The sequence below is a fragment of the Hippocampus bargibanti genome, linkage group LG07, assembly GCF_051943395.1.
Source record: "Hippocampus bargibanti isolate YZ-2025 linkage group LG07, ASM5194339v1, whole genome shotgun sequence".
In the NCBI taxonomy this organism is placed as follows: domain Eukaryota; kingdom Metazoa; phylum Chordata; class Actinopteri; order Syngnathiformes; family Syngnathidae; genus Hippocampus; species Hippocampus bargibanti.
In genome coordinates, this window is record NC_142740.1 from 1480358 (window position 1) to 1494287 (window position 13930).

The 13930-nt window shown below is 38.1% G+C and overlaps 1 protein-coding gene across 1 annotated transcript; it reads left to right on the forward strand.

The window, feature by feature from the left end:
- The first annotated feature begins 1547 nt into the window (after nt 1–1547).
- brdt (bromodomain testis associated) lies at nt 1548–13930 on the forward strand. Its single transcript, XM_089000975.1, has 19 exons — nt 1548–1802; nt 2730–2988; nt 3080–3217; nt 3376–3514; nt 4424–4548; nt 5001–5330; nt 5810–5938; nt 6073–6258; nt 6980–7140; nt 7285–7553; nt 8898–9026; nt 9616–9668; nt 9759–9882; nt 9997–10064; nt 10755–10815; nt 10954–11048; nt 11116–11294; nt 12207–12363; nt 13796–13930. Exons 2-19 carry the CDS (start codon nt 2797–2799, stop codon nt 13859–13861), a joined length of 2601 nt encoding a protein of 866 aa, XP_088857101.1. The 5' UTR covers nt 1548–1802; nt 2730–2796; the 3' UTR covers nt 13862–13930.

Genomic DNA, 13930 nt, shown 5'->3' on the forward strand with positions numbered 1-13930 from the left:
AGCCTCGTACAAGTGTCACGTTAAGTAACCGCATGTAGCTTTCCTCACCCAACTACTTACACATATGTGCCTTCTTATGATGAGTGCAAGCAGTCAGATGCTAACCTTTAGCTCCAGGAATATGTTCTTGATGGCACAAAACAAAACAACAGAATAGCTCATTATACAATATGGGCTTGTTGATTTGGATGAATTCAAACATATGTTTTATTGTGTTTCTTTGTGAAAACATAATAATCCTAATCATAATAATAAAATGTCTTTTTTTATGTTGGGGTCTAAATTGTCCTGCATTTCTGGAATAGTCCTCACATTTTTTCATAAACAGGAAAACAAACGGGCTATGCATTTTGTAAAAATCACAATGGCGCCATCTTGTGGATTAACTGACTTGATGACTTTTGGGTTTTACGCAAAGTGACGAATCAGGACTTTTTTTTTTAAATGTGTTTAACTGTGAAAATAAGAATAACTGTTCCAATATGCCGTTGATCACTTCATGAGGAGAATTATTTTTACGTTCAAATAAAATAAAATGTGGCTTCAAATCAATCTTTTGCCTCGTCTTGTGGCGTTCACTTAATATATCCCTAGCTTTGTTTCGTCATCAAAACATATTTGAAATGTACGCTTTATGAAAATGAGTTGATAATCTCAACAATGTTTGATGATCATTCAAAATTGAACTTATTGTTTCTGTTCAAATACCTTTTGACAAGTTGTTGAAATGTCATTAACGACACATCAGCCACGTGACGTCACAGACAAGCGACGGTTCCACGCAGGACTCTCTCGGTTGTTAACACAATGAAAAAAGAGCAAGACATTAAGGGTTTGGGAAGTTGACTTGATAATATTTATTTTATTTCTTTTTTCTTTTTCATTTTTCTCAGATGTCTTTCTTTCAACGAAACTAAGTATTTTCCTTTCAGGAAGCGTATATCATACCTGTCAACCGGCCGTATTTGCCGTATTCTGTACGCACATTTTTAGATCTGTATGGCTTACGAGTAGGTTTGTACGTGAAATACAAAAAAATGTTAAATCTAATTTTGAGAAATTTTCGATTCCGTTTTCATAATTAAATATGAGCAGTAGTGTTAATTATAACAAATATCGCAACAAGTAAAAAGCGAAGTCGACCACCTTGAAAAAGAGTCCGTGCGAAAAGTCTTCAGAAGAAACAAGGTTCCGAGGAGACAATTTCCGGTCTAATGGAATTTTATTTTGAAATCAGTTAAATTAAACATTTTACCGTGTTTTTTTCGCCGTAATATCATTCACATTTTTAAGAACACAAATTCATTTTTATTTTTTTTTTGCTATGGACAAATTGAATTTGTGTCGTAACTTGTTTAATGTATTAATGTTTACGTGTGAAATTGTGTTAATAAAATTGTGCAATGAAGTATTACACACGCTTAAGTTTTTTTTTCTCGGTAAGTAAGGAAAAATCGAGCCGTTAAGGTCACATTGCCTCGCGGGTTGACAGGTGTGCTCGTGTAGAATGTTCGAGCGGAGAAAAATTCATTGTGTTCTACACACTTGGCCAATCAAGAAGATTCTGATTTCAACATTTCGCCCCGTCAATATGTATACGATTGCGCGTGACGGGATGCATTTTAAAATCGTTTTAATGCCATGAAAATCGGGTGGAATTAGACTAAAGTCGCAGACTTGTGGTGTACAATTGGGACCAATCAGTTGCAGCGCGAGAAGCTATAAATTGTCCACTGTTCCAGAAGCTCGGTGGCCAAACTGAATGCAAAGTTCCCGTGACGTGTACAGTGAACACTGGCGAGGTAAGTTTAACTCAAGTCTTTGACAACATTTCTTTTGTGTTTGTTCACTTGGGTGGAACTGTAGCTAAAAAAAAGAAAGATAACGAAACCTTCCGCCCGGAATCGCCCCCTCTTGCTTTGCGTCACCGGCGCTTACAGGTGTCAGCTAATACCTGAATTCGAAAAAAAATACCTGAATTCGAAAAAAAAATACATTAACGTTTATTCAACAATATAAATAGACCAGACCGTAACTCAATATTTCTGTTATGTCGTGTTCTTGTTTATTTATTTGTTTTTGCTCTCGTAACGTTGTGGAATTTGCCAGAAAACTAAGCTAACCTAGCGAATGCTACAATGACGTCACTGCACAGTTTGGCGACCCAAGCGGTCGAGTTTTAAGTGCCACTTTTCGATAAATATTGCGCTTAGGTAACGCGACTTTACCCAGATTTGGGCTAAATAACGACAAAGTTGACTCGGGGTGGTAATGGGATTAAAAATAAATGATAAAGTCGCCATTGAGTCGTCAACTTTACGAATTGGGCATACTAGCTAGCTAGCTTGCTCGCTCGGAGGCATTGTTTCGAAAAGTTCACATTTGTCAACTAGTATCACATTTTTAGAAATATTGTATCATTCTCTGTTACACCATGAAAATATACAATTTCCAGGGCAATTTCTTGAAAAAAAAACGGACTGAAAACGGAAAGAAGCAACATGCATGTATTTCAATGTGTATTATTTACGTTAGGTTGTGTGTAACATATTGTTTTGATGATTTTCAAATGATGTTCCATTTTGTGCAGTTCCAGCACTTTTAGGTTGTGTGTAACATATTGTTTTTATGATTTTCAAATGATGATCCATTTTGTGCAGTTCCAGCATCCCCAAAAAATCTGCATCCAACAGTCGCATGATTGTTACAGACCACATTTCTCATTCCAGATGAGCACCTTGTCGCAGTGAAGACGCATGCCAGACCACCCCTCTTAAATGGCCGCTGGCTGGCACCATGTCCCACCTGGAAGTCTGTCCCGGCGCGAACGGGAACCCGTCTCCACCCGAGGTGGCCAACCCAAAGCGACCAGGACGCATTACCAATCAGCTGCAGTTCCTGGAGAAGACAGTGGTCAAAGCCCTGTGGCGCCACCAGTTCTCATGGCCCTTCCGCCAACCCGTAGATGCCGTAGCGCTGCGTCTCCCCGTGCGTTAGTCCTCACGGTGACTTTTTCCATTGGCCTCCACTCCATCGAGTTGTGCTGTCATGCTCTCCACGTTCACTGTTTCCTTTTTAGGATTATTACACAATTATCAAGAATCCAATGGATATGGGCACCATAAAGAGGCGACTTGAAAACAAGTATTACTGGAAAGCAATGGAATGCGTACAAGACTTTCACACCATGTTTACTAACTGTTATGTGTACAACAAGGTGAGATAATGTGACAAGTACACCAGACGAGTAATGGAAAAAATATTATTATTATCATAGTAAGAAGTGGTGTGAATACTTTATACGGTGTATTTTTTGTACTAATTCATTTTTGGTGAGTGGTGTGGTATTGACAGTGTTCGTTCTACTATCCTCAGCCCGGAGATGATATCGTTTTCATGGCTCAGACACTGGAGAAGCTTTTTCTGCTGGAAGTGGCTAAAATGCCCACCGACGAATATGAAGTCCTGCAAGTCGCTGCAAAGGAAGAAGCCAAAGCAAAGAAATGCCATGGGGGTAAATGACTAGAAATTACACATTTCTTTTTGTGTATGTTTTCACGGCATCATTACGGCATGAGACAGTGAAATCATTTGATGTGAGGGAACATCCGTGACGGATGAAATCATTTGAGGTCTGTGGGATTTCGCACCTCCCGCCGCTAGATGGCAGGAGTGCCTCACATATGGAGGTGGAGAGTCTCCAACCTAATTATTTTAACATTATTTATATGTACTTTTAATCTTAACAGATAATAATAATAATAATCCATATCATTTCTAAGCGCCTTTCAAAACTCTCAAGGACACTTTACAGTCACAGGATATTTTTTTTGTGGGTGAGCAGCGTACCTTTTGCTGAATTTCATGATTGGCAATGTCATTACTTAATGTCATATATATACGTATATATAATATAGTTTCAAACTTTTTCCATATATAAGGCACAATGAACGATAAGGCGCACTTCCAATGAATGATCCAAATTTTCCAAATACAATATATAAACAGATACAAGTTTTCCAAACATAATATAATAATAATAATAATAATACACGTCATTTCTAAGCACCTTTCAAAACTCTCAAGGACACTTTCCAGTCACAGTTTTTCTGTGAGTGAGCAGCGGCAGCCACACGCGCCAGCGTTCACTCAACCTGGAATAACTCAAATAGATAGAAAGCTAACCGGCTAGCTAATAGCTATCTAATAGATAGCAAGCTAGATAGATCGCCAGCTAGCCCGCCAGACAGCAAATAGATAGTAAATAGATAACTATCTAGATAGCCAGCCAGATAGCTAATACTCTTAGTAATAGACAGCAAAGAGATAGCAAGCTAATACACATCGAGATAGCTAATAGATGTTATCACGCCACCGAATCTTCGTCAAATCGACAGCGTGAACGTCCGACTTGTCGTCCCAGCAGGTTCATTGAATCCGAGATCCGCGATGGCCGAAGTGGTCGTTCACCAGACGGCGTCCGTCGTCCCTCCGGATGCTCCTCGCCCGATGTCACCAGTCCGGATTGCCCCTCAGGTGGACCAAAGTGTAAGTGGGGGAGATGTCAATTCAAATGTGTCTGCTGCCGCACACTAATTTATTGACAATTGAATATGCTTTCAATATTTCCGCCACTTACTCAAATATGGGTGTTTTTTTTTGTTTTTTGTTTTGCATTTAAGTACCGGTAATGTCCCACCAAAAAAGTGTCCATTTTTTTTACATTTGAAAGTGAAAAAATAGTGACATAACTGACATTTCGAAATCAGAGAATAAACGGAAACAAATCAGGCATTTGAGGCTAGAAATATCGAAAGAAAAAATACTCCCCACCAAAAAAGTGTCACATTTAATGCTTGAAATTGGAAAAATAGTGACATTACTGATATTTCTTTCTAAACCGAAAAGTTCGTAAAGGAAAAAAAAAAAAAATACTCCCCACCCAAAAAAAAGATCATTTTGCTGTTGTTTTTTTGTTTCCTCTTTTTGAAAATCAGCAGACCAAAAAAGTGCCAAAGAGAAAACCAGAACCTATCCCTTCCGCGGTCACGAGCACCGTCGGCGAAGCGCCGGCGTCCTGCGCGCCGTGGGCGAGGACCGGCAGCGGCCGTCCCATCAAGGTGCCCAAAAAAGACCTCCCACACTCGGACGACACGCGCGCCAAATTGCCCGAGCCCCTTCGACATTGCGACGCCATCTTGAAGGAGTTGTTCTCCAAGAGGCACTACGCCTACGCGTGGCCCTTCTACACGCCCGTGGACACCGTCGCCCTGGCCTTGCACGACTACCACGACATCATCAAGCAACCCATGGACCTGGGCACCATCAAGGCAGGTTGATGGGAATATTCCCAAAATGTGTTCAGCTTTTATTTATTTTTCTTGTTTAGGTGCCGATGAAGCGGGGGTGCTGGCCAGACCTCCGGCAATGTTTTTTTTCCCTTCCACAAGGAGGCAGGATGTCCTTTTTTTCTCCACGTTAGCGCTTTGTTCCTGCTTCAGCTGTTGTTAAAATGCTATACAAACCAATATATATGTATTGAATTGTATTTTGGACAGCTGGCCTCATTTCAAGCTCATATAACTCCAGACCCATATCATTTAGGAATTAACTCTTTCTTTTTTTTTTTTAAAGTTTATTACGCTGTTTTGAATGTTTATGTAGTCCTAAACCTCAATATTCTATGGGTCCAGCAATTTGAGTGACAGTGACAAAAACCCTGGCACTGGAGTGGACACATTTTTTCACATCGTCTGGCAATGAATGAGTTAAGAATGTTTTTTTTAATTATTATTTTTTTTTATTACAGAAAAAAATGGAGCAGCGAGAATACGCATTTGTTCAGGAGTTTGCCGCCGACGTCAGGCTGATGTTCTCCAATTGCTACAAGTACAACCCCCCCGCACACGAGGTGGTCTACATGGCCCGCAAGCTGCAGGTATGCCTGATTTTTGTTTTGTCAGGCAAGTAAAACATTCTCAACATTTGACTTGATACAGTTTTGACAAATCTAAAGAAACTTTTTGGACAGGCATTATTTCAACGTCCTGTATCCCCTTTTTCACCAAGCAGGAGGTTTTCGAGGCGCGCTACGCTAAGGTTCCGCAGGCGCCCGGGCACCTAGATAAGCCCAAAGGTGACAACATGGGAAGCTTCCCCGCTACTTCCTCTGCATCCGGGAGTGAGAGTGAGAGCTCTGCCGACGCAGGAAGTTCACCGCGTGAGGTCGCCACGCAACTGGCCAACTTGGAGGAGAAGGTCTGTCCAATGTCCTCCTTATTCTGTTTTGTTGCAAGATCGTCAGTATGCTTAAAAACGATGAAACATTTGGATTGGATTAGCCTTTATTAGTCTCGCAGTGGAGAAATTGACATTTCACAGCAGCAAAGTGATGAAAGTAAGAGGAAAGGGAAGAAAGAAGGTGAAAAACAAAATACAGGAGCTGCTGTAAAGTCAGCCATTCTAGTGGCACCATCTTGAAGGCAAAAAAAAACCTAAATAAAGAATGTGACATAACACAAAAGACAATCTCAAGCACCGTCTGCACCCTCTTTGTTGTATGAGGTAGTTCTAGATGAAAGGAGTGGATCAAAGCCTCCTTTTCATCAGTGGATCAGCGACGTCATGGTGGAATATGCACGTCTGCTACAAGCTAAACCTTGATAAGCAAGTACGAAGCTTTGGCATCCATCGATGAAAAGAAATTGTCTCACATCTCCTGTGAGACGTGAATCCGCTTCAATTCCAAGCCGCGACATACGGATTGGCGCTCTGCACTGACACTTTTCCATCTCGAAGTCATAATAATAATAAGACATTTCATTTATAAGCGCCTTTCAAAACACTCAAGGTCACTTTTCAGTCGCAGAATCGGTTTATATGCGGGTGAGCAGCGGCAGCCACATGCGCCAGCGTTCACTCAACCCAGAAGTAACTCAAATAGATAGAAAGCTTGTTTTTCCTATTCTGCCGTGTGTAGTTGAAAGCGATGAGCGCCCAGTTGAGGAGACTCACTCGGGACCCCTTGATGAAACCCAAAAAGAAGGACACGCTGAAGAAGGAGAGAAGGGCCAAAGAAAAGCAACGCGCTCGACTCAACCGCAAGTCGTCCAAATCCAAATATATTACGGAGAAAAACATGTATGTACCCTTTCAATGACTTATTCAAATACAGTGATACCTCGGTTTACCAACTCCTTGGCTTACGAACTTTTCGGTTTACGAACGTTAAATTTATGAACATTTTACCTTGGCATACAAACTATTTATTTCGGCATTCCGCAGCGTGGCTTTCCCAGACCATCACGCGCCGCTGACTTACCAGGAGAAGCAGCAACTCCGTGCAGACAAGCTGGCAAACATCATCCAGGTTGGCGGTGCCTCGACGGTGGACTTGGAGAAGACCAAGACGTCGACGCACAGACGCATACAGAGCTTGGCGCTGGCTTGCCGCTGGATGAAATGCAGTAGGAAGACCTACCGCGTCAGAGGCGAGATGGATGTCGCAAGATGCGAGGTGACGGATGTCAAGAAGAAAAATAAAAAGGAACCAGGTGAGAGCGGATCCCGCCTACTCGTTCACTGCCAGGGTTTTTGTCATTGGCACTCAAATTCCACGACCCACTGAATATTGAGTTTTAGGACTATATAAACATTTAAAACAGCCTTAGAAATCTTAGATCCTGTTCTTTCATCAGAAAAAAAGTTAATTCCTAAGTTATATGGGTCTGCAGTTATCTGAGATTGAAATGGGGCCGAATGTCCAAAATACAATCCAATATTGGTTTATATAGCACTTTAACAACACCTGAAGATGGAACAAAGCGCTAACATAGAAAATAGGGAAAAGCTGCCCCCTTGTGGAAATAGAAAAAAAACATTGTCAGAGGCCATGGCCAGCGCTTTATCGGCACCCCAGCATGAAAAAAAATAAATCCCAACAAATTCGGAAATGGCGCTCTACATCATATTTTCAATTCCCGAATAAATTCGAGAATACATGCATAAATTGCTACGTTTAAGTTTTAATTTTACAAAAAAAAAATTTTAATTAAAAATAATTAATTAATAATAATAAACGCTTGGTAATAATAACAATAATTTAAAATGACTAAATTAATTGTATTTAAATTCTTTAAATTTAAATAGGAATTTCCTTGTTCTGAATTCATAAATTGCTGAGTTTAATTTTTGTTATTGTACTACAACTGAATTAGAATTTAAATTTAAATGTAAAATAATTTCAAATTACTAAATACAATTTTTAATTTCAATTATTTAAATTTAAATAGGAATTTCCTTATTCCAAATCCATAAATTGCCGAGTTTAATTTTTTATTTCACTACAAATGAATAACAATTTAAATTTAAATGTAAAATAATTTAAAATTGCTAAATGAAAATTTTAATTTCAATTATTTATTTAAATAGGAATTTCCTCATTCCAAATCCATAAATTGCCAAGTTTAATTTTTAATTGTACTAAAATCAATTAGCATTCAAATGTCAATGTAAAATAATTACCTTAAAATTACTAAATTATTTTTAATTTAAATTTAAATCGGAATTTCCTTGTTCCAAATTCATAAAGGACTAGGTTTAATTTTTTATTTACTAAAAAGTAATTAACATTTTTTACATGTAAAATAACAAAATTTTTATTTAAATTATTTAAATGTAAATATGAATGTCCTTGTCCTGAATTCATAAATTGGCACTTAGAAATTAAATTTATTATTATGATGATGATTATAAAATAGAACTGCTTTTCAAAACAATTCATTGTTTACTGCTCCATCGTGTTGATATTTTGACTTGCAACTTTAGTTTGTTGTCCGGCAGCCATTTTTCATTGTAGATCACATCCCAATTGTTGTTTTTTTTTTTTCCATTTCCAGGTCAACGAGCCACGTCTCCTGATTTCATCTGCCCGTCAGCCTTTAGCAGCAGCAGCAGCAGCTTCTCGTCGCCTTCCTCCAGCAGCAGCAGCAGCTCGCCATCTTCCGACAGTGGTCACTCGTCTTCTGGTGAGCCTCTTTGCTGTTGTCATTGCCGGACCTCAGTTTGACCCCGGTTTGGTCGTCTTTAAAATGAAGCAACAAAAATTTATTATTTGAGGGGAAAAATGCTTTTGAGGGTAGAAATGTATCATTTGAATGTAAAGAAATTAAAATGTCTATTATTATTATTATTATTATTATTATTATTATTTTAATCTGAATCATTCAATGAACTGTTTAATGAAAATACTATCTTAAAATGTTATTTATCTTTTTTTATTTTGTAGTTATTTTTTAATTATTTAATTTTAAGCATTCAACAAACTGTTTATGAAAATATAATATTTAAATGTTATATCTTTTTTATTTTTATTTATTTTAGATTTAATTTCTGGTGCATTCAATGAACTTATGCATGCAAATACAATTTTAAAATGTTCTTGATCTTTTTTTCATGTTGTAGTTTTTTTTTTAGATTTAATCTTAAGCATTCAACGAACGTTTTAATAAAAACCAAATTGATGACGTGGCCCTCTTACCATACTTTGACCACCCTTGCCATAACGATTCTGACTTTGTCTGTTTTTCATTTTGCAACATATTTCTCATCTCTCAGTGGAAAAGCTCCAGAAGGGTGCCAACGTCCCGTGCAAAAAGCCGACTGCAAAGGTAAAAGCCTCCCTGCGGCCCGTTGACACTTTGAGCTGCCGAGGATGCCAACCAACCAACCAACCCGGTCGGGTGCTTGTCACGCTTCAGGTTGCTATTGGCAACGTGACCCACAGGGGGCGCCCTGCTGCTAACACTCGGCCTCCTGCTTCCAAGCAAATGAAGAACAAATTCCTTTGGGCGAGCGACGGCTGGTCAAAGCTGCTTCCGCCAGGTGATCCGCCCGCCAGCTCGTTTTTAACTTTGATGTAGTTTGTTAAATTCAGTCTAGTGCATATGCGGTGCAGGCTTACAGTTGATTTATTAGCATTTTTTAAAACCCCAACAGAGTTGTCCCCCTTGGCGTCTCCTGAAACTATCCTGCTCTGGGCCACATCTGGATTTCAGGTAACACTGGTGAATATGTTGAGTAATTGTTTATTCATTTATATATGTAACCCAAAAAAAAAGAAACAAATGTGGGAGGGGATTGCAATGTTCTGAACTATAACACCAAAAATGGTAAATTTTAATCATTCCTTTATTAATTTTTCTTTTTATTAATTTTTCTATTCATTTATTTTTCTATTTTTCTATTTATTTTCTATTTATTTATTTCTCTATTCATTAATTCTTGTTGTTTATTTATTTATTTATTTCTATGCATTTCTTTTTCTTTGTATTTATTTATTTTTCCATTATTTTTCTATTTATTGATTTTTTTCTTTGTCTATTCATTTTTGTATGTATTTATTTTTCAATTTATTTATTTATTTTTCTATATATTCTATTTTTTTCTATTCATTTTTTGATTTGTTTGTCTGTTTTTTTCTGTATTTTTATTTTTATTTATTTTTCTATGTATTTATTTTTCTTTTTATTTATTCATTTATTTATTTCTATTCATTTTTCAATTTATTTTTCTAGGTATTTATTTTTCAATTCATTTTTTTTTTCTACTTATTTTTTGATCTATTAATTTTTCTATGTATTTATTTTTCTATTTATTTACATATTTTTCTATTTCTTTCTTTATTTTTCTATGTATTTATTTTTCTATTTATATATTTTTCTATTTATTTATTTTTCTTTTTATTTATTCATTAGGCCTCCCTCCTGTCACCGCTGGGGAAGAGCCCGCAGCCCGCCAGAGATGATATTACAACCAGTAAATTACAAAATGATGTCTTGTTGTGTAAGCTTTCTGGAATTTTTATGTCACTTTTCTATGCCTAATATAAAAAAAATCAAACGGAAGAATCAATATAATGATCATGATAACAAAACTAGACTTGTTCCCATCCAGCTCGAAGATACCCTGAAGATGTTCCTGACAGTCAAGTGGCAGATGTGTCATCATCTTCTAATTCTCCCATCAAATCAAGCCAAAATCCAAAAAGCGTAGGTTTCCTATGAAGCAACGTGGGCATAATTTTGTTCAACTTTATTATTATATTTTGAATCTTAGGACATAATTTTAAAAAACGCCGAGTCTTGGGCCCGACTGGTGAAGCAGTCGTCCGTCATCCCGACCGCCATCAAGTCGTCCAAAGAGAGCTTCCAGCAGTTCCGGAAGGCTGCCATGGAGAAGGAGGAGCGCCAGAAGGCGCTGAAGCAGCATCAGCAATCGGAGCTTCCAAAAAAAAGGTACTGTGGCTATCAAACGGCAAAAAAAGTGGACAACTAACTGTCAAGCCCATTAAAGGACAACCGACGCCACCAAACAAGTTGTGTCCATAATTTGTAAAATCACTTCAAATGACTTCTACTGAGCGTATTTTGCAAAGATTCTACGGCATATAGCTAGATTTCACGTTTTAAGACTCGCGCTGAATATTCAGGAAGTCTTGTTTTCGAGTTGATGACCATCCCTGACGTGACGTCACTGAAAGAACGCCCCTGACCGAGAAAGCGACACACAATGCATTTTGGGTACTTTGTTTGGTCTGAAAACTTTGTGTTGATCCGTGTCGATGGCGAAATTAGAAGTAAAAAACATAAATAACGCGATGGTAAATCGTTGTGTGTTGCAGCAAGACTACTATTTGATACTAGTTGACACAAATTCCCAGCAGACAAACCAGCCCATTTCCAACGGAGCTTGGGTGCCATCTTGTGCATTTTCTGGGCGCTACATTGGAGTCCAGACGCCTCAAAATGACACGAAAGGACTTCTTTAATCGATTGCAAACATTTATGCTTTCCTCTTCAGAACTATTTGAATCATATTCATAACTGGATGAGTAACAAGAATGCATCTTCTCCGAATCTGACGCCATTGTTTTGATTCTCGAGCAAGGCAAGACGTCCTGGCGTGACGTCACGAACAAAGGGGCGGGACCTTCTGAAACTCGCCATTTCCTGGGTCATTTTGAAGTAGTTTTGGGGCACTTTAAGTCATTTTTATTGGTGTTTTGCATTTGACTACAAATATCAGCCTGTGTGTTTTGGCTATTTTAGATGCTATAAAACGTTTTTCTGATGTCAGTTAGGAAACAAAAAAAATGGTGTCGGTTGTCCTTTAAGAGTTAACAACATACCCCAAAATATCTTGTGTAGCTGCGTCCTTCTGGAAGAGGCGCCGCCACCTTTCCTCAGCGGCGGCGAGCAACCGGCATCACCCGTGGAGACCTTGCCAGGGAGCGCCCAGTCCCCGATGAGTCGAGCGCGGGAGCTGGCGAGAAAAAAGGAACAGGAGCGACGTAGGCGGGAGGCGGTGAGTAGGCCTGGGCCATTCGTCGAAATCGCATTTCGGTTTTGGTCAAAATCAAATGATTTTGCCGATCCGACTCTTATAAGCGCTTTCATAATGACACCCATAGTCAGTTGAGTGTAAACCTAAAATGACGACATCGAGAATCGCGCACGTCATTTATCAAAAGAAAAGACGTCTATTATTTGATAAACATCACCAGTGTTAATACTAAAGTCAATCTAAAGTACCATTGATATGCTAACGGAAAATTAGCAACAACTTCCAGTCGGGATATTCCTGTATATTATGTATATATATATATATACATGTACATTTATATATGTGTACTTATATATGTATATTTACATATATGGATACGTATATTTATATATGTGTGTGTATATATGCATGTGTGTATATGCATGGATATATATACTTTTAATGTGTGTATATGCATGTATATATATTTTTAATGCGTGTGTATATATCTATATATGTGTGTATGTATGTGTATATGTATGTACAGTGAGACCTCAACTTACGATCTTAATTGGTTCCCAGACAGAGTGTGTAAGGCGAAAAGTGTGTATTTCAAAAAAAAAATCCCATAGGAAACCATTAAAATGGGAACAATCCGTTCCTGGGTTTCCATAAAATATACTTTTCAACTAAATAAGCCTTACAACTACACACAACATACCTTATTCTATGTATAATAAATGTGCTATTGTATTGTAATGAAAGAAATACACTGCATTGTATCATAAAGTCACTTTATTTACATTTGTGATGGTCATTTATGGCTTGATGGAATGGCGTTGGAGGTCGAAGGTCAAAGGGAATTGCTGTTTGGAAAGAGAGGCGCATTACATGAGGACTGTAATTAAAGAAATAAACTGTGCTGTTAAAATAAAGTTTTATTTATCTTTTTGATGGTCGTTGATGGCTTATGGAAGGAGAGTCACCTTCCAGAAGGACTGTTGGTAACTTAACCTCTGGTGCTGTTCGGTTGTGTGCGTCCACCGAAGATCACTCCGCCAGCCGTGGTGGGTGTGTATTATGAAAATAGTGCTTATTATAAGGTTTGATTTTCAGAAATTTGACGTTTGTAAGACGAAAAGATTGTAAGATAAGGTGTTTGTAAGTTGAGGTCTCACTGTATATGTGTGTATATGTACATATGTGTGTGTGTATGTGTATATATGTACAGTATATATGTGTGTGTGTGTGTGTATATTTTATACGTATAAAAGAGAAGCGTGTCATGTCAGGAACTCACATTGGTACAGAAACAGGGCGCAGGAGGAGAAAATAAAGAAGATACACATGAAACTAAATATGATTAAGTGTCAATGCAAAACACGAACTTCAATGTTTTCTGAATGCAAAACCATGTGATTTTAACATATTCTGCGTTTCTTATTTTTTGTTGTTGTTGTCTTTTTTGTGGTAGATGTCATGCATTGACATGAGCATGCAGCAGGACATCATGAGCACTTTTGAACTCAACCTGGACTAAAAAAAAAAACACTGAGACTGACTTGTCTCTTCGGGTGAATACACACACACACACACACACACACACACA

Excerpts from the sequence above, each read along its gene's own strand:
- brdt (XM_089000975.1), top strand. The coding sequence starts at position 2,797 with ATGTCCCACCTGGAAGTCTGTCCCGGCGCGAACGGGAACCCGTCTCCA. Across the intron at positions 9,027-9,615 it reads CAGTGGTCACTCGTCTTCTG|TGGAAAAGCTCCAGAAGGGT; the intron begins GTGAGCCTCTTT and ends CTCATCTCTCAG. Across the intron at positions 9,883-9,996 it reads GTCAAAGCTGCTTCCGCCAG|AGTTGTCCCCCTTGGCGTCT; the intron begins GTGATCCGCCCG and ends AAACCCCAACAG.